General features: G+C 39.7%; 1 protein-coding gene across 4 annotated transcripts in view; it reads left to right on the top strand.

Annotated features, from left to right (window-relative positions):
* Positions 1-11,708: 11,708 nt before the first annotated feature.
* Positions 11,709-23,508, top strand: part of LOC148031723 (NAD(P)-binding Rossmann-fold superfamily protein) — a 76,706-nt gene continuing 64,906 nt past the window's right edge. For 2 of the 4 annotated variants that reach the window (XM_087685302.1, XM_087685303.1), the window contains exon 1: positions 11,710-12,015. In XM_087685302.1, coding sequence (XP_087541428.1) covers positions 11,819-12,015 — 197 coding nt within the window. In that variant the 5' untranslated portion in view covers positions 11,710-11,818. Of the gene's footprint in view, positions 12,016-23,508 lie in introns of all 4 variants that reach the window. The other 2 variants (XM_087685304.1, XM_087685301.1) reach the window with 2 other exon arrangements.

Raw genomic sequence — 23,508 nt, 5'->3', positions numbered from 1 at the left:
CCACCACATTATCCTTGCCAGCCATGTATGATATTTCAAAATCATATGATTGCAAAGTGGCCAACCATCTCTTTTGCTTGGGAGAAAGATTGGGCTGCGAGAGAAAATATCTCAAGACCCTATGATCAAATCCACTTTGATTCCATCTTCTCCCACTATATGACCCAAGTACTCCACTTCCTTTGTCATAAAAGAGCATTTAGTGGCCTTGGCAAACAGTTTGTGTATCCTCAATATGTCAAAGACCTCTTTTACATGCTGCAAATGGTCTTCTTTATTCTTGCTATAGATCAAAATGTCATCAAAGAATACCAAAACTGTTTTAAAGAGCAATGGCTAAAGTATCTTATTCATGAGAGACTGGAATGTGGCTGGAGCATTTGATAACCCAAAAGGCATAACCATAAACTGATAAAGACCCCTCTCCGTCCTGAAGGCTATTTTGAATTCATCCCCTTCCTTCATGCGTATTTGATGATATCCCGATCTCAAGTCAATTTTGGAGAACACCTTGGCATCCTTCAATTCATCTAAGAGATCATCTATTCTAGGTATTGGATACCTATTCTTGATAGTGACCTTGTTGAGATCGCGGTAATCAATGCACATTCGAAAGGAGCCATCTTTCTTCTTCACAAGAAGGACTGGAGAAGCAAAAGGTGATTGGCTTGCCTTAATGAGACCCATTTCCAAAAGCTCTTTGACTTGGCGTTCTACCTCTTCTCTTTCCACTTTGGAGAGGCGATATGGTGGTTTGTTGATGGGCTTTGTATTGGGCAGCAAGTCAATGGGATGATCTACTTCTCTTTTGGGAGGAAGAGAGGTAGGTGGCTGAAAAATATCATCATATTCTTTCAGCAAATTACAAAGACATGGGTCCATATTGTTGGTAGGAGAAGAGGGCTGATCCTCTTCAATCTTGGAAAGAAGAATGGTGAACATACATGCCTTTGCATTTATCTCTTTCTTAACTTTCTTGGGGCTGATCATCTCCATTCTTTTCTTTTCAGCTCCATGTAGTGTTACTTGTTGTCCACACCATTTAAACTCCATTTCCATGTTGTTAAGATCCATGGTAAATCTGCCCAAAGATTTCAGCCAGTTGCAGCCAAGTATTATATCAATGGGACCCATTTCTAATGCAATTAGGCTCACTGATGTAGTGCACAATGGGGAAAGGGTGATAGGCACATTTGGACAGCATTGATTGCTCATCTCAAAATTTCCATTTGCCACTTGGATTTTGAGTGATGTAGGCATTTCATGCATATTCAATTTCAGCCCATTGAGTGACTTAGCATTAATGAAGCTATGTGTACTTCCCGTATCTATGAGTATATGAGCGGTCCTTCCCTTGATTTGACCTTTAAGGCGTAGGGTATTATCCCCTCTTGAACCACTCCATGCATCACTTGATATGGCACATAGCGATGGATGTAAATCAGTCCATGAATCATCCAAATAATGACCACCCGGGTCGAAAGGAAACCCATCCATCGGATCATAGAACTCATCATGGCCATTCTCTTCATTTTCATACGCCTCTTCTTGAGTTGTTGTGACATCAAGCTGAGCCAAGCTTCCTTCAATAGATTCAACATCGGAATCATCCTCGATGATCATGCTAATCTTCATATTTTTGGCCTTGCATTTGGACTTATGATCGGGTGACCATTTCTCTCCACATTTGTAGCATAGACCTTTAGCATACATATCTTTGAGCTTGTCATTCGATACATGTTTGCCTTGAGTAGGGGCTAAAGTTTTGGCATTTATATCAGTCCTCTTTCCATCAAATCTATTTTCAGCATTAGGTCTGAAATTACTACTTTGTTTTGACCCAAACACAGTAGGAAAAGTGGGTATCTTGCTGTAGGTATTGCTGAAAGTATTTGATGGCTTCCCAATACGCTGAAAATCAGTTTTAGCATGCCCATAATGGCCTGATGTCCTTGGGAACTGCGTAGGCTGAAAAGAATGCCCTGTTTTTGGCTGAAAACCCTTGTATTTCTGCCCATAACGTTCAGCCAATTGAATGGTAGCTTGTAGGGATGTAGGATTCATGGCTCCAACTTCAGAAGAAAGAATATGTTTCAAACCAAATATGTATTTATTCAACTTGGCACTATCGGAAACCCCATGAACATACATCGAGAGGTTCAAAAACTGATTTGAGTACTCTCTAACTGAGAGACCACGTTGCTCAAGCGCATACCACTTTTTCTCTAACCACTCTTTTTCAATAGGAGAAACAAAGACTTCAATCATAGCATTTTTCAATGCATCCCAAGACAAGAAGTCATGTCCCATCCTCACCATATATCTCCACCAAGTGTGAGCGTAGCCTTCTAGATGAAGGGCTGCAAATTTTACTTTAGCATTCTCGGGCCTTGGGTAAAGGGAAAAATGCATCTCTAACTTGTCAAACCACTCCTCCAACTCCATGGGTGAAGGGTTCTCTCCCTTAAAGTTTGAGATAATTATTTTCTCCTTGTACTCTCTCTCGTATTGAGGAGGTTGTCCATTAGGGTGCTGCTGCCCACTATGGTGTTGTGGCCCAAAAGAATTGCCAAAAGGTCCTTGCCTAGGATATTCATTATTTCCATGCCCTTGCGCATAAGGAGTTTGCTGTCCATAATGCATACCATGACTTTGTGGCTGGAAACAATGTCCTTGAGGCTGAAAGTATATGTTGCTCACATTGGGAGGTTGTCCATGCATAGGTGAGTTGAAAGGTGGTTGCTGCCCATTATTTTGCTGATTCCAACCATGATTTAACATGGGACTTGGCCTATTGGGCTGCACTTGAGTAGAGAAATTATGTTGTGGCTGTCCAAAAGCATTTGGGGCTGAATTCACATGTCCATGTGGCTGCCCATACAAGTTTGGGGCTGAATTAACATGCCCTTGCTCATAGCCACCAACATTTACTTGAGGGTAAAATTGCTTGTAGAAAGAGTTGCACACATGGATGTCTTCATCATGCTTTGAGTTTGTTTGCACTCTTTCTTGAAGATCTTGCCCATGTGGCTAAAAGTGACCCTTTTGTTGATGGAATTGTGGCTGAAGTGAAGTGGGATGAACAAAATCCTTAGCTTTAGATGATTCTCCAACTTCAAATCGACCTACCACCTTAGGAGTAGGTGGTTTAGGTGGTTCTTCAGCCCTATGAGGATGTGGGATATTAAGACCAGCTGTAGGCAACATTTTCTCACTAATAAGTGCTACAAGCTTGTCAATACCCAACCTTATACCCTCGAAACCTGATTTCATATCCTTTATGTCATTTGACAATTGTTGAAAACTGTTTGAATTCATTGAGATATGAGACGTCTCTATGGGTTGATTGGTAGGGGAGTGGGTGGAACTTGCATCGACCTCATCGTTCTCATAATGCATTCGGTAAATGACATCTTGAGAAGTGTCATGTTCACCCCTTTCCTGTTGATGTTCATCCCTTTCCTGTTGATATTCCTTCAATTCTTCATTGATAGTATCCAAAACAGGGTCTCTCTTCTTATTCCTAGCCATGGGTTGATTTCTGTCCTGAATTTCCTGTAGTAGAAAAACTTGATTATCTTCACTTCTAGAGCTCCAAATTACGAGGTCTTTGGCTCTGTTCAAATCTTGAAGAGCCCTCTATCTAACGATCTATCAAGTGCAGAAAATGGATGAGTACAGAAATTTTTGTAAGGGATTTTCTGTTGCTGTCTGAAAATTCCTACAGGCAGTGAATACCCTGTTCTAGTCAATTAATGGCTTGTACCATCAATACCAAGCATGTACCATCTTCATAACCTTGTAGGAGAGTCTCATACGTCTTCCCATACTGAAAATGACCTCTGTAACCAGTAAAATGGCTGTCTAACTCAATGTAGACTGCAATCTTTAATGAGGGTATGTATACATACTCTGTTCCAAACTTTAATGCTGAACCATAGTGTCTTTACCATAGGATGCATACATTTTACTGTAGCCATATGTCTTCATACATTTTCCATACATTCATGAGTACCATACATTTGCCAATATCTCAAGAACTCACTACCCATAACTCATGCTGTAGGCTGATTTCAAGTGCCTTTGAGATTTGTACTTGCACCTAAACTTGAAAATACGTGGGATCCAAGACCCGAGGGGTTTGCAAAGTTCCCTCTCGGGCCGGGTTGCACTCCCCTTCAGGGTCCTCGTCGGTAGGGGAGGGTCACCTCTCTTTTGTCCTACCGACTCGCCCGGCATCCACTTTTCCTCGTGGGCAAGTACATGGCAAGTGAATTCTAGCTCTAAAAATCAGTATGATATGCATGGAATAGGAATGAAATACAATTGCCTTTCATTTGCCCTTTTCATGATATGCAAGATTGGAATTGAAAAGGCTGAAATGTAAATGAGAAATGGAGAGGTATTTACCTCAGCAGTGACTCACTGCTTACAAAGCTTTTCTCACTTACCAATTGGGTAATGATTTTCTTATGATCAAGAGGCAAAATAGGCAATCAATTTCATGTCAGGGTTAGGCAATAAAGATTGAGTAATGAAGCTCAAGAAATTACTGATTTCAGTGAATGAAAGTAGATGGGTAATGCTCATTCTTTAAGGAAAAGTTTGAGACATTTAGAGATGGCCATTTCAGTAAATTGAAGAGGTTTAGTAAAGACAATGACTGACATAACCTATAGGCTTCATATAATGCATTAAGCTATGAATGAAAGCTTCATTAATCCTCTTATTTCTCTTTAACAATTGGAAATGAGATCAGCAATTGGATGTAAAGAGAAATTAAGAGTGATTAGAGTACCTTTGATTGATTGGAGAAGAGTATTGTTGATGGAATGACCTTCGATCCATAATGCTTGACATAGGTGAGTTGAGCTTGATAATCCTTCTAAAATCAGTCCAAGAGATCTTCAAATTTCAAGAATAATCCCTTCCGTGATAAGCTTCAGCTTCATTAATCCCATGAAAGCTCCATGACTCCATGAATGCTCCAAATGAGGGTTGATGAAGACAAATTACCTTCTCTACTTGAAGTAGGTTGCAATAGGTAATAGAGAGGCCTTCAATGTGTCCAAGAGATCCCGAAATTTGAGAGGGAATGCCAAAATTTAATGGCATGAAAGCTTCATGCTGTCCATTGAACACCTAGACCTCCATTGGCTTCAATCTCCTTCAATGTCAGTCAATGTTGATGGATTCTTGAGGGAAAATGGTTGAGGAAGCTTCAGAGGTGCTTTGCCCACAAAAGCCCCATGAATTGCTTTAAAAATTTCAGGAATCTTTAATGCTGTCCCAAACTGTTATACATAGAGTTTGCAATCTCCATATCCAAGCTCCATCAAAGCTTCAAGCTTCAAGATCAATCAATGTTGGTACTAGGATGTATGTAGAAGCCTCAGGGAGTATAATAGAGCAAAAACCCTTTGATCTTGATGAAGAAATTTGAGAAATTTGAGTGCTATCCAAAACTGTCATAAAACTCCATACCTAGGGTTTGAGAAAGCTCCCATCTTCCAAAAGGAGTGAAAGATCAAGTAGAAGATGATGTATACTCATAGTTGCACTCCATTTGATTATCCCATGAAGAGTACAAGCTCTGATTGCCTCACGTTTGCTGATCAAGAAGGGGGGGGGGGGCTGTAAAAACAACGCAAACTGCTGCTGTACATCCTCTTACATCACGTGATGAAAACGTGGTGGATATGAAGCATGTAGGTACTCAATAGGTAGCTTAAGACCCATACTACACTCTTACATAAGCCATTTGAGCATTAGAGGTCGTGGGAAGAAGATCTGAGAAGAAATGTCCATGGCAGTTTGTATGGCAGCTTGAAGGAATGAGGAAAGAGAAGAAGAAACCCTTCCTTCTCAAAAGTAACCACAGTCAAAGTGTCCTGTAACCATTAGTTTGTCCACTTACCCCAATTTTTGGCTTAGATCTTGATCACGTCCTGCTATTTTGGCTGGAGCCCTCCATTTCTTCCATTATTAATGCCAAGAATCACCATCTTCATCCCTGTTTGTAGCAGACTTTCACATGTAACTCCGGTTTGAAGCCTTCATGTCCTATCAAGTCCTGTCACTCAAATTCCTAACTATGGTTTGCTCTCTCTAGCCTAGGAAACTGAATCTAGTACTTGAAAATGACTTCTGCAAGGATCTAAGCTATGGCTCTGATACCAATGTAATGAAAGCAATCAACCATGGAATGAAATCTAACTAAAATTGAAAAATTAACTAAGCTACAACAAATAATTAACAAATCTATTGCACCAAGACATCCTCATCATGTATTAATGGTTGGGGTTTCAAGAATACATGACGGCCATGACTGAGTGCTTCAAAGCTAAGAAGAAGCTAACTCCAAGAAAATGGTAAAGCCAAGATTATTGAATGATCAAAAGATGTCTTGCCTTTGGCCTCTAGTCCCTTTTATTCTAACCCTCTTCCAAACTTAAGGGCTGTTCACACATGTACACATAGGCTAGGGCTAAATTTACAAAGGCTGGAATTAATCCAAGGTGCAAATATTAATGTTGTATTTTCCTTCATGACAATTGATAAAAAGCACTCAGTCTCATTTTAAAATTTATTTTTATTCCATGGAAACTCAAAACACTCACTAAAACCCTCAATTTCCATGATTTCTTCAAAAACTACACTTTGCGAGTTTTATGCATTTTGAGGAAAATTTATTATGTCATCAAAATTTTGGATTTTTTCTTTTATTTCAAATATAATTCAGCATATGCAACCAAGATCAATCATCATCAATTATTTCCTTCAATTATCTTTCATCAAACAAAGAAAAATACCACTTACTCATAGAAACCCACGTATTCAAGCCGCATATCCCGAGATTGAAAGGTTGATGATGCGCTCTCCAACCTTGATCTACGTCCTCTACCACTCCATTAGCATCATTTGCTTCAAAATGATCATCACCTCCCACTGCCTTCTCTCTTTCATTGATGTATATGAACAGCCCACAAGAGGAGAGATGAAGGAGAAGAGAGAAAGACTAAAAATCAGAATTTTATTCCCTTCATCATATTACACATGGTTACCATCAAAATCTTGTCCTCTCTGCATAGATCATGAATCTCCCCCTCTCTCTCTCTCTACATAATTGAGCATCCAAGAGGCACAAAAATCCCCAAAAAATGGGACGTCAATCAAAAAACGCCTCTCCCTGCATCTCGACATGTTTTTGCATGTTTTTTTCATTTCGAGTTTCATTTCATTTCATTTATAAAATGTCCACTTCAAAAAAATCACTTTCACATTGCCGCGGAAGGGTTTCGACCTATTCGGGGGTGCAAACGGACTCTGATTCGCAATCCTGTTGGACAATTGGCTTCGTGACGTTGAAATCTATAATATTGGGCCCTATCACACACTTTTTGGCTCTCATATCCAATGGCTGCTTTACAACGCCAGACCTTGCGGGGATTAAATGGGGGGTCCAATCGATGAATTGAGACTTACATTGGTTTCCTGACGTCGAAATGCATCTAGGAAAACTCTAGCTCGACCATCTGTGATTGTTTGATTTTTCATGAAAATTAGCTCTTTAACACCTCTTGAGCACTTTTCGGCTCAAAAAACGAGCTCCAACACTTCAAGAACGGGTCCAAATCAGGTCCTAAAATCTAGCTCTCATGTATACATGCATACATACAATTGCTCGCTCTTTTTCCTCTAACAAAACCACATGTTAAAATCAGTGCAGAGTAAATAGTAATCACACACACACACGCACACACACACGCACGCACGCACGTGCACGCGCACACACACACACACACACACACACACACACACACACACACACACACACACACACACACACATACAAATAATTGCTTACTCCATGTTTTTCTCAATCAATCACTTGCTCACACACAAACTCTCTTTGTATTAATACTTGCTCACTCTTTTTTCTTTGACTAAGGCCATGAGCGAAGGTTCAAAACCTTTGCACGGTATATAGTAACAAGTACTCATGCTTGTACACATTTACTTTCGTGCATGCACATGTGTGCGCACGAGCGCGCGCACACACACACACACACACACACACACACACACACACACACACACACACACACACACACACACACACACACTCACTCACACTCACTCACTCACTCTCCTATTGTTGCCTCTAGAAACACAAACTATACATAATAGAGATTTTTAAGTTGCTCTTATTTCTTATGATGGTATATCACTTATTTCGCCCTTCATCCTTCTTCTTTAGTCCCATTTTCTAAAGTTGCATAAAACAAACAGTGCATATAATTGCATGTGCCCTTTGTAATCTAATGTTATGAAAATTTCTATTACCAAAACTTTGGATTTTACCACTTTTTCATGATGATTGAATATAGTCAAGCACGCAAAATTTGGAAAGTCAACATGATCGCATCGGACCATGTAGAAAAGATGTAGACATTGATGACTTGTGAGAATCATTATTCTTAAGTAGCCTTTTGAAGATATAGAAGTATTTTGCTTATAAAAGGGCATGTTTACGCTTCAAAGACTACAAAATAAAAAATCAAAACCCATGGATAAAGACACCTACAACTAAGAAACAATATGCTATTAGTAATGAATTACCACAAGTGATGTTTATTTTGAGTTATAAACCCACAAAACTAAACTGATGATAGTCTTACTTTTGATTTACTTTAATGGCTTCTCCCCTTATGGAAAATAAATAGTGTACACAGAGAAAAGTAATGTCTTGCTCAATTTTATCATGAATTACAAAACCACATGGGGAAGTCCATCCACTACTTTTGAAAAAGGTATATCATAAATGAAATCATCTTTAGATGTCTTCTTCTAAATAAAACTAATTTCTCAATGTTCTTCTTGTTGATAGTCAAACCTCCTTACTTCTTGTGATCAAATAGTTAAATATTGGCATGTAGATTAGCCCATTCTATTGTTTCCTCCTTGATTTCCTAGCAAATGCTCAAGCATTCCTTTCCTTCCATATCCATTCAAGTGTGGTGCCCCTTAAGACATTCCATATCCTTAATGACTCCTAGTCGAGCTATGAGGCATCCCCAAAAAGTGCTAGCTTCTAATTGATTTACGAGTCCAATTGAGCATCATGAACTGGATGCGCAGTTTCCTCCAAATTTGCTTTACTTGCTTGCACTCCCAAAAAGGGTGTATTTTACTTTCCCTCTCCTTGTTGTTGCAAAATGTGTAGAGTGGTGACTTTTTAAGAGCCTTGTCTAGTGTATATGTAGGAACAAGCTGTTTGTAAGCACTTTCCACATGAAGAGGTTAGTCCATCTAGAGTGTGTTGCCTTTCAAACTTTGTGGGCAGTCTTCTTCCACGTTTTAAGACAAGTGCTACATGGGAATCTATCCTTCCATGCCAAGTTGAGCTTAGTGATGAACCGCAAGTCTTTGGTGTTAAATCCCTCAGGTTTTCTATATCTCCATAGTTGTTTGATAGTTGGGCTTTCAATAACTTTTGGTATGTTGGTTTGAAGGGGGGTTTTCAAAGTAGGCTAATCTATTCTCCTCTTTGCCATGATGGAAGCTAGCCATTCATTTTCTATTACTATGATATATATGTACTATCTCCTCATGTGAATGAAAGTCAGTCATTTCATTATCCCATATATCAAGTTATAGATCCCTTTATGGATTGTTTCCACTGTATCTAAGAGAGCCCATGAAGCAATCCAAGTTAGCAAGAGCCTTGCCAAAGGTTTCAACAAATACAAATACATGTTGCTTATACTCCTATTCGTGCTATTATTTCCAAATCACAAGTTATAGGTGGCAAGATTGTGTCTTCTCTAGTTATTAGATACAAAAGCAATGGAATGGAATCTTGTAATCACAAATTGAGCTATGAGCATTGTGTATCTTTTTGTTTTGGCTTATGTAAGCAACAAATATTGAAATGTATATAGATATGTCACATCGGTAGCATTTCAACCTTCGAAATTGCTAAGTTCTAGTTCCTTTACTCGCCTTTTTTCATCCCTAAGGAAGAAGCTCTATGGAAAAGTCAACATAGGTTATTGTAGGTAATTTGCCACTCCTAAATTTTAGTATAGGCTATGTAGTTAGGTTATATAGTTCTTATGAGTAATTTAGTATCCCATTTTTGTAAAGACTATATGTTGGCCAACAATATTTAAGAATGTACATTTACATCCATTCTTTGCAAACCCTTTTTGTATGGCCGACAAAAGTGTTTGTCTAAAGGTTGCTTCATTAAGAAAAGATGAAGCATGGATGTAGTTGAGATTAGGACTAGTTAGAGTGACAGTACAAGACATTTGGTTCATTTTCATGAATTGAGCCCATGTTTTCTCTATAGTGCAAAATATTATTGTTTTGAGTTGCGTACAACTTATTGTAACTTTGGATGTGAATAGGAGGGACAAACATATTGTAACTTTGTAATTGTAGTTGGTGTTTGAAGTGTTAAAGAAAACACAAAAAATATAAAACACGTTCTATAGTGGTAATAATAGTTACGAATTTACTTTTGAGCAAAATACAATGTTTAAACTAATGGGGTTGTAGCCTAGTGGTTTTAGTGTCATGGGTATGTGAGTTCAAACATTGGGTTTTGCTTCCCCAAAGGCACAATTTATTTCATGTCCAAAAATACATTGTTTAAAATGAAGTCAAACCATTCAAGGTTTGGGAAGTATGTTAGGTTTTAGATCCTCCTCGTGAATTTGATCCAATTTTCTCCTCACATTCTCACAAAATTACACCTAAAATTGCTTAACTTTTAAGAAGATAATAAATATCTAAGTTATAAATATGGAGAGTAATACATGCAATATGCTTCTAACTTCTAAGTTCATCCATAATAAGGCAAAAGTCAATAGCATACTCATAAGTGATTTGGAGGACGAGGCAATGGATTCTTTAGTTCCATATAACGATGTAAATGATGAGGATGGCATGGATCAGTTTTATGATCCACTTGATGGCTTTGATAACTTCCCTCTTGATCTAGGTGGAGTGTAGGATGCTCACAAATTACTAATAGATATATATATATATATATGAGCCGAAAATGTATGACATGCACCTTTGTCGAAGCATGGACATATTCAAGAAACCTAATTAGTTTGAGGTTTCAAGGCAATATTAATAGAAAGGATTACCCTTGGAAGAAGCTCATGTATAAAAGAGCTACTATAAATTTTGAATTTATTGCAAAGAACAACAATCTATATAGGTCAAAAGTGATTACCCTTGGGAAGCCTTGGAAAGGATAATCCTTGGAAGAAGCCCAAGTATAAAAGAGCTACTATAAAGTTTGAATTTGTTACAAAGAAAAGCAATCTATATAGCTAAAAGTATAGAAAAAGAGCTTTCTTTGGAGCTATTAATCAAAAGTCATGGTAGCTTTTCTACAGCAGGGTCAAAAGTAAAGGGAAGCTGTAATTCATTCCACCTTCCTGAATAATACAAATTCATACATATTCCGCATTTAAAAAATAAAATCCAAGTCGGCTGTAAGATGCAGTTACGAAGTCTTCAAAATCGAAGACAAATTCTTAGTAAAAAGGAACAAAAAGATTCAACTAATGGTCTCGGGGGAAAAAGTTTGAGTTAAAAAAAAGGAAATAGATATCTTGGACAGTTAAAACAATAAAATGGAACTTCAAAGCCAAAGCCATACAAATTATATGGCCTGAATTATATTAATTGGGGATTGCCAGTCTCGCTTACTCGCGAGTTGCGACTCTCTCTCTCTCTCTCTCTCTCTCTCTGCCTCTGCCTCTGTCTCCGCGTCTGTGTCTGTGGGAGAGCCACCATGGCAGGAGCGATGGCGCCCGCTGCCACTGCACAATCATCGTCTGTCCCATCTTTTCCTCGTGCTGCCACATTCTTCTCTCAGGCCCATCAGTTTCATGTTCTCCCCTTAGGTCGTTCCCCGGCCGTCGCTTGCACCCATCATCAGCAAGAGCGAGACCTCGACCACTTCCATCACCAGCAATCGTTCCGTTTTCAGTAAGTGAGCTGTATACTCGACATTATTGTTTGCCCCCAACGGTCTCTGCATCACTAATCTCCCTTCAAGACGAGCATTGTTTCTTTGCGATGGCCTTCAGAGATTAGAGAATCTTGCTTTCATCCTGTCCAAATGGAAAGTCAGAAGTGGTTGTTAATCACATTAGATTTGTTTGAAAAGGGAAATCCAGTAGACGACTTACTGATCACGCTAAGCTGTTTGATCACTTTAAGATGGGTTGTCAATCGTGTACGTCAGCATTATTGAGATACGTCCTTGTGAGCTTGCTCCTTATTCCATCCTTTTCGATAAGCTGAACTTATTACGAAACTCTGTCCTAGCATTGAGCAACATCAAAGCCTTTGTTATGAGCTATCGTTGAATTACCATCTTTCACCTTTTCGCACTTCCTGCCAGTCAGTTGTTTCATTTTCAGCAAAGTTGGTGGTCTAGCTCTTCATCTCACAGAATTATTCTTGCAGCAGACTATTCATTTTTCCGGATGATTTCATTTCGGTCATTGCTTGGCCATTTTAGTGCAACGAGTATGACATCCCACATTTGGCTGTCCTTTCCCAAGTTGCATTTTGTAAAATCAGCTTACATTCATTTTTCTGTTTAAGCCATCTTTTAGCATTTTCCCCAAGTTGCATTTTGTAAAGATTGCTCAATTTCTACGTTCTCAATCTTTTGCACTACAGATAGAGGTGGAACAAGATCGAAGAGATATATAGAGAGTACATGGGATCACATCACTTTATCCCTTTGTACCTTTTGAGAATCAAAGCGAGTAGGCTAGAAATCAAACATCTATGTTGTGGTGTTGCAAGTCGGAAAGTGGGAGTAGCACGACAAATAGAATCGCAATGAGTGAAATATGTTACTAAATGTCAGTAATTTTATATGATTGCAATCAAAGCAACTGGATTAGAAAATGAAAGTTATATATTGTGGTGTTGCAAGTTTGGAATTGGGAGTAGCTCAGCATGTAGAATTGTGGTGAAGGAGAGATGTTACTAAAGGTCATCGAGGTGGAATAAGGTTGAAGATGTATAGATGTGCATAAGGTCACAAATGATGTAAAATTGAGATGGAACGAGTTGAAGATGTTTAAAGTGTATAGGATCTTAGTTCATGCCTTTTCATATTTGAAATCAAAGCAATTAGGCTAGTAATTAAGTTCATATGGCGTAGTGTTGCAAGTATGTTTGGGAGTAGCATGAAAGTAGAGTTGTAATGAAGGAGGAATGTCATTAAATGTTAGGAATACCATATGAATTCTTATTTCGGGAACTATGTGGCACATCGAATAGATTTGAGCTAAGGTAGTAGAGAATTATTGACATGTAGGTTTTGCTTTTTATCTTGGTGGTACATTATTGTCTAAAGAATGCTGAAAACCCTAATCCATACAGCTATGGACTATACTATAAGGGGTTTGCAAAGTTGGCATGAGCCATTCCATGATAAAAGGGATTGGCCAACTATGGCATGGCCAAGTTGCTTAAGGCATTTAAAATAGAATTTTCTTGGAAATGTATTCGTGTCACGTTATAGTTAGAGCTAATCGAAAGTGGGGCTGATACCATTACATAACAAATCAGTGTGAGGGATTAAAATTTGGCAGATACTATGAAGATAAATAAAACTAATAAGGATGAGAAAAAAAATGATAGTAAAATTGATTGCAAGTATTATAAGGGAAGAGATCGTGTCATTAAGAAGTATCCTGTTGTGGCTATGAAAGAGGATAAGAAGAAAGAGACTAGAATGGCTATTGTAGATGCCTCTCCTTTTAAATGAGAATTTGCAAATGTTGTGCAAGATAAATTGTAGGTAGTGCGCAATGTAGTGATGACTCTTTTTTACACAATGTTTGCATATTTGTTGTGGATTTAGATGTGTAGTACTTTGATAGTTGTGCCACTAACTGTATTATTTCTCATTGCAGTTTGTTCACTTCTCTTGAGTTTGCTTCTTAGGGTAGTAGTGTCACAAGTACAATATCTTGTTAGAGGAGTTGACAAAATTGTTTGATGGTTAGAAATGGTAGTACTTTCACATCTTTGTATGTACCAAAGATTAAAAAGAATTTGTTTTGAGTTTCTACACTTACTAAGATTGGCTTGATTAGTAAAATCGTATACACCACAATAAATGATTAGCTGAGAGAAAAAATAGACCTTTGATGGAGATGGCATGATATATGATTAAAAGTTAAGCTTTGTCACATGGTTTTGGCTTGAGGCTGTTATGCACACAACTTATGTACTAAATATAGGTGTCCCATCAAAGCATTGTAGACTATCACTCAATGTGAGGCTTGGCATGGCAAATGCCATTTGTTGCTCACTAGTGTGTTTTTGGTGGCTTGGCTTATGTATTAATATATGTGCAACAATACACAAAATTAGATGATGAGGCTGTGAAATGTATCTTTGTTGGTTATAGTATTGAATGCAAAGGTTATGGGCTATATCATTTTCAAACTAAGCATATTTTGGTGAGGCGTGATATTGTCTTTAAGGAGAATGGTGCGTAAGCTTTACTTTTATATACCAAGAAGATAGACGTGTAAAGAAATACTCGTCTAGAGTTTAAACACATAATTGTATAACAAAGCATATTGATAATACAACTCAATAGGGTTAGGGTAACTCAGAGACAATGGATATAGAAGATGAATGAAGAATTATGAATAAATACAATGCTTATGCAATAAACACATTATGTAGGGTGAATATAAAATCTCGAACTCCCATGTCTCTAGGATTGAGGGAGAGTGTGTCGTCCTCTGTGTGGATTCTAAAACATAGTAGACAGCCTTTGAAAGTATACAGCAATAGATGTAGGTTTGGAGAATTTGGACTGATATCGGATAGGTTTGGGACAGCTAGACCAATAGGTAGTTGTATGAAAAGCGTTAGAATGATGTGGGCAGCTGCAACAGGCTGAGAATGCAGCAAGTATACAATGACATGGCAGGCTAGCAATTGGTTGGATGCAGAAAACGCAAACAAGAATTGGTTGTATAGCAACAAACACAACCTATGGAGGTTACTCATTTGATGGCGATGATTGGAAACAATGGTAGTAGTTTGAAATTTTTTTGCCAACAACAATATGCAGTAGATCGAGGGCTGAATGCAAGTGTCAGATTGTAGACAATAAGCTCAAATTGAGATATCTATTGGAAGGGTGTGGGTAGAAGAGAACAAGCACCAACAATCTGCAAAACGAGGATAGGTTAAGTGGTAGGCAGCTTGTATATTTATAAGTGAGTGGATCCTCCCAAATTAGGGTTTGACTTATGGGACATAGACACTCTCTAAGAATACATTTCTTTTTAATGAAAGTTTGGTAATAATTGAGTTTTGGGGTTGTAATAAAGAGCTAATTAGTTTATAATGCATTTTTTAGCTCAATACTCCCTCTTAGGCACATAATTAGAACTAGAAAGGGATTGTAAATATAGCTCAATCTCATAGTTACGCTAAGGCGTTGCCAAAGCAAGTAGGGCATTAGACAGAGTGTGTATGTTGGTTGCCCAGTGGCCTATCAAAACTATAGAGGTGGTGATTATTTTACCAAGGGAGCCCAAAGGGTCACCCTATAGAGGCCAATGCATTGGACAAAGGGTGCTCGTTGATTGCGCAGTGGCCTACTAGGACTTGCAAAGAAGGAGGGAACCACTTCGAATGCTTTTTCTTTTGGTGAGTTTGATCGAGTGTTTTTTACTCTATCAAGCAACTGTGCCCCAAGGGGAAATGAAAGGGATGGTTAGATCTAGCACACCACAAAATAGACAAGCTAGCTCAACCACTCGTAGGTATAGGTGAAGAGGAAAAGTATGGGGGGTTATGTAAGCAAAGGTACCATAGAGACTAGCCAGGGAGACTACCATGTGGATTGCCATGAACATGGTGGATCCAAAGTCAATCACTTGACCGAAGATGCATGCTTACAAGAACAAAATGACAATGCATGGGATAATGCAAAGGGCAATGCAATAGGTCATACTTAAGCAAAATGTTGTGCAATGGTACTATTTGGACAGTGCTCTCATAGGGGAATTGTTTACTTGTCGAAGCACCCTTTTACAATCATAGCTATCTTGTTGATACAAATAATGATACTAAATATAGTAATAATGTCCATGAAGCAAAATAAATTAAAATCCTATAAATAGTAAGAGAAGAAAGCTGTCGCTTCTCACCATTGGACGATGGAAGGGAAAGCTAGAGAAAAATCCTCCTCCCCATCAGGCTAAGGGAAGGGAGCATCCATACTGATCTTGGATAGTAAGTAATAAAGAATTGGGCGAATGACCGGTTTGGTCAAAATGTCTACAAAATTATCCAAAGAAGGCAATAACTCTAGGTGGATGGTGCTGAGCTTAACCTGCTCTTTGGTGAAGTGGTAGTATACTCTAGCATGTTTCATTTGTGGATTGGTGATGGGGTTACTAGCTAGTGTGATAGCACTCTGGTTGCGGAAGATCGTGATCAAAATGTCATGTGGAAACTAAAGTACCGCTAGTAAGCTTCTTAAGTAGAAAACCTCTATGGTGTGAAGATATGCTAGGGTTTGCACTAAGAAGACATAGCATGTACAACTAAGATTGAAACACAAAGATTTAGAGAGAGAGACATGTAAAACTCAAACCCTAAACGCAAAATGCAAAACACAAAAACTCAAAACTCAAACATAGAGACAAATATCAAGAGAAGAAACTCTGAAGTGAATGAATGCTGTAAATGAATGTAAGAGTGTATAGAATGCCCAAGGGCAGAGCAATACAGTGTTGACATCCACCGGAGATGGATCCCAAGTACAATAACCACCAGTTGGAGATGAGAGAGTGCTGAATAATGAAGGGTAGTAGGTTGGTCACTAAAACACGTAAGTTGGAGGTTGAAATTTGGTAAAGGCAGAAGTGTACCATTAGAGAAGGCTGAAAATTGGTCATCAGAGACAAAGAATTGTCAGGCGACAATAGGAGAGATGTTTGCTGATATAGATGGCTTGTTGGACAGCAAAAACGCAGGTATTGCAGTAGTCGCCCGATGGGAGAGATGGCAACAGCCTATCACCTAGCACAAGATGTTGAAAACGCAGGTTGATTAGGTGCTATGATGATGTAGCAGATGGAGACCTCCAAACAACAAGGCAATGACTGAAAATAGGCCGCCTAGGGTTGGATAGTGATGGGTTGTTGTCGGTGATGGTTGGACAGCAGACGGTAGGTGGCTGATGGTTGAACAATAGAGATGGTAGGTTGGATAGTGATGGGTTGCAACAATCGGTGATGGTTAGACTGCAGACGGTAGGTGACTGGTGGCTAAAATCTGCACGTTAGAGTGAGAAATGTGCTCAAAAGGATAAGGCTGAATGGTAGGCAACATGTCTATTTATAGATGTTGAAGGGTGTCCCAAAATATAGGGTTTTGGGGGACCACTGATTCTCTTGAACCATGCACTAAATTTGCATTTTTCATTAATTAAGTGTCTTTTGGAACTGTTTTAAGATGGTAGTTAGCTATAAAGTATATTTTAGCTCAATATCCCCCCTTAGCTCCAAAATGGAGCCTAAAAGGGAAGGCATGCAATATTTACCCCAAGGCGTCCCACCCCAAAGCAGCCAAGGCATTGGACAAAGGGTGCATGCCGGTTGCCTAGTGGGCTACCAAGACTATAGAGGTGATGGTTATCTTACGAAGGGAGTCCAAGTAGTTACTCCAAAGAGGAGGGGGCATTGGATAAAGGGTGCTCGTTGGTTGCCCATTGGCCTACCAAGCTCTACAAAGGCAGATGGAACCACACTGGAAATTTTTTTTTTTGAAAGTTAATTTTAGGGGGCGGCGGCCGATTAAGTAACAGTGAACCAGAAGACGGGAGTAGGAATGGTACATCTAACTCATCACAAAACAATACAAGTTGACCTATCCCCTTGAGGATATCGATAATGAGAGAAAGATGATGAAGCAACATGTGAAGAAGGACAGTGGTGTAATCCACCAATGGAAACAACTTAGGATCCATCAAGTGGTGCTTTGCACAATGGGATGCATAGTGTGCTACTTGTTGAAGAATGCTCATGCTGCAAGTGCCACTCGGATAGTGTCCCTTACGGGAAAATTGTTCACTTGCCCAAGCGTCCTAGTATAAAGATGAGGAAATCATGCAATGCATAGGGGAAGGTACAACAAAGGGGAAAGGCTGATGCCAATGACAAGTGCTGAAACTCATAGAATACTAACAAGGGTAGGAACCTTCTCTCAACCTTGATGTCAATACCGAAGAAGGAAGGGGAGCTTGAGGATGTTGGTCTTTTTCGTGGTGCCGAGAACCATGTGGCTGAAGATGATGAAGTATCCCTACTAGAAGAGCAAGGATAAAAGTAGCATCAAGAGAGAGGTTGAATGGGAGGAGAAGCCTCCATGCTGGTAGAAGAGTAAAACTCCAAGTAGATGGAACCATGAAAGGAAGGGCGTGCATCTCCTCTCTCTAGCTCAGGAAGGACTGGTGCAAGCTTGCATGTTAGCCCTACAATGAAATACAAAACTTACAAAAGAGAGAAAAAATCTGCAACCACAAAGATGAGTAGTGACATGCTCTAAAAAAAAATTGAAAATAAAAGAAAGCAAAGCTAAGTGCAATGCAATGAGTATGTAAATATGCAGCAGAAGTTTAAAAGGGGAAATGCTAAGCGTGTGGCCATCATCATGTATAGCGAGGTGGGAAAGTGATCCTAGAATATGCGGTGGATGTTGTAGGAATGGATGTGTAAAGTGCAATAGGTGAGCCACGAGCAACGGGAGGTGTAGCCCCATTGGATTGGCAAGCTGAAGTGGAGGCAATTGCAGCAATTTGTGGTGGTTTTCTAGGAGAAAGACCTTGGACACTCCTCGTCCACATGGCTCAACCTTTGGCAGTGTGTGCAAAATCTATTTTTCTTAGGAATTTGTTGCCAAAGGGGTCGCGTTTCTTTGGTTCCATTAGAGGAAGTGGTATCACCCTTGTTTTGGCTTGTCTTCGCATCTTGCAAGTTCTTGCCACTGGTGGTTTTCCATTCCAAGGAAGAGGCAACCGATCCTCGCGCCTCTAAGTGTATGTGGAGGACTTCTTGTGGACTTGATTATCCAACCTCGTGTAATACAAGAATTGACACTCATACTCATAGAAGGTTGACAATCTAGGGAGTGAGATAATGTGTTGGATAAAATGGAAGTATTTGTTGGGCAACTTGTTCAAGAAGAACGTGACTTGATCATCGTTTGGCTTTGGGGAGCCAATAGTGGCAAACTTGATTAGTAAATGCCGATACTTGGCGAGCTTGACTGTCAGATCATCCCCTTTCTTAATGGAAAACTCTTGAAGCTTAAAGTTGAGATTGATATATTGAGTGCGATCTTGAGCTGCATAGTGGTCAATGAGATGACTCCAATGATCAAATGCAAGGGGAAAATGCTGTAATTGAGAGTGGAACTCAGAAAGCAATCCATGCATTAACTCAACATTGGCTGTCGTATTGTGGGCTCACCATTGTGGATGTGATCAGGGTGAGCCAATCGAGGGTCCGTTGGCATAAGCCATGTACCAATGACGAGGTTCCATGGTCCTTGAGATTTAAGCACTTGTTGTGTGAAGTTTGATGAAGTGGTGAAATTTGACCCATTAAAACGTGTCTTATCCGTGAAGGTATTCTTGGCCGTTACAATAGGAGTGGTGGTACTAGGAGATAGAGAAGGTGGGTAGGGTGAATAGGGGGGTTAGGGTGGGGGAGTGGAGTACACTTGGGAAGGAATCCCAGAGTGCCCACCTTGCATATGAGAAGTGTGCATAGTGGCCCCAAACATGGGCAAGGGTAGATTGGGTATAGGCATGGTAACTACTTGTGGAGCCCAAGGTGGAGGGATAGGAACATGGGAAGTAGAGGATGGAAATCCTTGTGTAGGATTGACCCAAGGGATGTGTGACGACAGTCCATAAGCAGAGGATGGATATTCCCGCATTTGAAAGGTCATGTGGGGGGTTTGTGAGTGTCTAGGGGTAGTGAGGGGGATGTCCATTACAGCCGTCCCAAGGATGTGGTAAAGTAGGGGTATGTGAAAGGTGCATTGTTAAAGGGTGGCATTTCCCCTAACAATGCACCAAGGGGTGGAGTGAATGGAGGGTAGGTAGATGGTGGGATGGAGAAAGAGAAAGTGTTAGGAGCGAAGATGGAGGATCCAACCCCTAGTGTGCTTTGAGCGGAAGTGGGGTGTAATCCAAGATTTTGGAATGAAGATGTGAGTAGATCAGAATGTGGAGAAGATAGTGATGGGATGGGAGAGAGTTGAGAAGTGTGGTTTACTTAATCAAATGAAATGCCTGATGAAGGGAATTTACATTGAGAGCCTTATCTATTAAAGTTGACATACTAAAAATCATTCGGATCCTACATAACAAAAAAAGAAACAAGAAAGGGTTTTGGCTCATATGACTTAAAAGGGTTATACGAACTTGATATAAGGCCTGGGTGTGATGAAGGAGATGGATCGTTAGACGCGCCGAACGTCATAATCTCTCCAAGATTAGAGAGAGAGCCAGTCTCACCAATTAGTCCAGACGGAGTAAAGGAGTATAAACCGAATTGTACGTGATGCGTAAGCACTCCTCAAACTCTTCATTCGTAAGATGAACAAAATGAGAAGAAGAAGATGATAAAGGTGAAGGTGTGTCTACCTCCTTCTTGAGGTCATAATGCCTTCTCAGAGCCTCTAATTATGGAGAATCTTGATAGAGTGTATAGGATCCCTAGAAGAAGATGCTTGAGACATTATGAGTCAGAATCGAGTCGCGTGTGAGTTTTGCACGAATACTGGCCTCCACAATCACCATAAGATACTCTCTAGAAGAGCATTGGCTTTGATACCATGTGAAGATATCTTAGGGTTTGCATTGAGGAAACACATCATGTACAACCAAGCAAAACTCAAACCCTAAACGCAAAATGCAAAATGCAAAAAACTCAAAACTCAAGCATAGAGACAAACACCAAGAGAAGAAACTCTGAAGTGAAATGCTGTAAATGAATGTAAGATTGTAAAGAATGCCCAAGGGCAAAGCAATGTAGTGTTGAAGAGTGATGTCCACTGGAGATGGATTCCAAGTATAGTAACCACTAGTCGGAGACGAGAGTGTGTTGAATAATGAAGGGTAGCAAGCTGGTCACCAAAACACAGTAGTTGGAGGCTGAAATCTTGTAAACACAGCAGTGTACCACTAGAGAAGGCTGAAAATTGGTCATTGGAGGTGGAGAATTGTTAGACGGCATAGGAGGGATGTTTGCAGATCTAGATGGCCTGCTAGACAGCAAAAATGCAGGTACTGCAGTAGTCACCTAATGGGAGAGATGGCAATAGCTTGTCGCATGGCACGAGATGTTGAAAATGCAGGTCGATCATGCGCTATGATGATGTAGCAGACGGAGACCTCCAAACAATAGGGTGATGGCTGAAAATAGGCCACCTAGGGTTGGATACTGATGGGCTGCAGTTGGTGATGGTTGGACAGCAGATGGTAGGTGGCTGATGGCTGAAAATTTGCACGGTAGAGTGAGAAACGTGTACAAAAGGATGAGGCTAAATGGTGGGCAGCCTGTCTATTTATAGATGTTGAGGGTACTCCAAAAAATTAGGGTTTTAGGGGACCATTAAAACTCTCTTGAACTGCGCATTAAATTTGCGTTTTTCATTAATTAAGCATGTTTTGGGGCTGTCTAAAGGTGCTAATCAGCTATAAAGCATGTTTTATAGCTCAACATATGGTGTTGTCATAGAGAGTTATGTGCTTCATCTTGGTGGTTGATGCAGCTATTGTGGCTTGTTTATGGTTGGACCAAACAATGGAAGCTGTACCTAGGAAGAACATATAATTGCCATGGGAATGCCAGGTGTGAGGATCTTCTACCCAATTAGAATCTATATACCCTTGTAAAATCAAACCACGACCACATGTTAGTCCATAAAAATAGGGACATTGAATATATCTCAACATATGTGTGTGAACAATACAACGTGAAATTTTAGGTGCATTGAAATAGTGATTGAGCAAAGAAATTGAATTAGTCGAGTTTGGCCAAGTATGAATTGATTGTAGAAGTTTCCCAACCATAGATCTATAAGTATGCTTGTTGAAGGGCTGACCTTGGAGATTCTTAGATAGTTTTACAATGGAATTTGGAGGCATGGCTATAGGCCATGTTTGATCAATGCGAAACTGCTCAACTAACTTATTCAATGCGAAACTGCTCAACTAACTAATTGAAAGGCATATTTGTGCTGAAATACAAATATCTCATCTCCAGATGGAATAACCTCCATGCCCAAAAAATAGGACAATTGACCCAGGTCAACCATCTACAATATGCTGCAAAGTTAGACCTTTATATGTGCAATAGTAGCGAAATCTAAGCTTGTATAATGAATAAGTCATCGATATACAAAAGGATATAGCTAACCCTCTCTAAAGTGGTTTTGACATACAAATGTGGATCATATGGGGTAGTAATGACAACTATGAGTTTTGAGGAACTCATCCATCCTATGGAACCATGAATGCGGTGCGTATCTCAACCCATAAGGAGCTTTCTGCAAACGAAAGAACTTATCCTTATTGATTGAACAAGAAAAACCGAGAGGTTGCTTCACGTAGACTTCTTCATCCAAATAGCTATTCAAAAAGGCACCCTTGATATTCATTTGATAGAGAGGCTGAGTGTGGTGAGTAGTTAGTGCAACTAACAGGTGGAATGATGTCAACCACCCAATTGGAGCAAAGGTCTCTTCATAGTCAATACTGTGCTTTGATCAAAATCCTTGCACCACAAGGTGAGCCTTATACTTATCCAAAGTCCCATCAGCTTTCAATTTAGTTCTAAAGATCTACTCAGTTTCAATGACCTTGTTGCTTGGACGATCCACCAAGGTCTAGATTCCGATCCAGTCAATGCTCTCAAGCTGTTTTTCCAAGGTCTTCCGCCACTGGGAACCCTATACAGTCTCTTGCTAATTCTTTGGCTCAAAGTACACTATGTAATCTGCCACAAAGACAAATGTAAATGAGATAGTGAGTCTCTCATGGTCAGCTAGTACTAGCAAGGAAATGGGTTTCTGGGAGGAGGCTTGGGAGTGGAAGACTCTACAGGTGGATTAGGAGTAGGCATTAGACTCGGCTCAGATGACACTATCTTAGGTAATGTAGGTTGAGAAATCGGCTTTGAGGTCGATACAGTGGGTTGCATGATATCCTACTCATAAAAAGCTACATCTTCAAGTAATAACTTTGTTTGTCCTAGGATCAAGCAAGCAATACGCTTTTGTCTGAGAGGAGTAATCTACAAAGAAGATCAAGAGATCAGCTTTGGGCTTGAGCTTTTCTACTTTATCATTAGGAGTGTGAATGGAAGCACAACTCTCAAAGACCCTAAAGTAGAAAATGAGAGGCCA

The sequence above is a fragment of the Lygodium microphyllum genome, chromosome 9, assembly GCF_053477565.2.
Source record: "Lygodium microphyllum isolate KBCC chromosome 9, Lygodium_microphyllum_v1.1.10, whole genome shotgun sequence".
In the NCBI taxonomy this organism is placed as follows: domain Eukaryota; kingdom Viridiplantae; phylum Streptophyta; class Polypodiopsida; order Schizaeales; family Lygodiaceae; genus Lygodium; species Lygodium microphyllum.
This window is presented reverse-complemented; position numbering and strand designations above follow the sequence as displayed.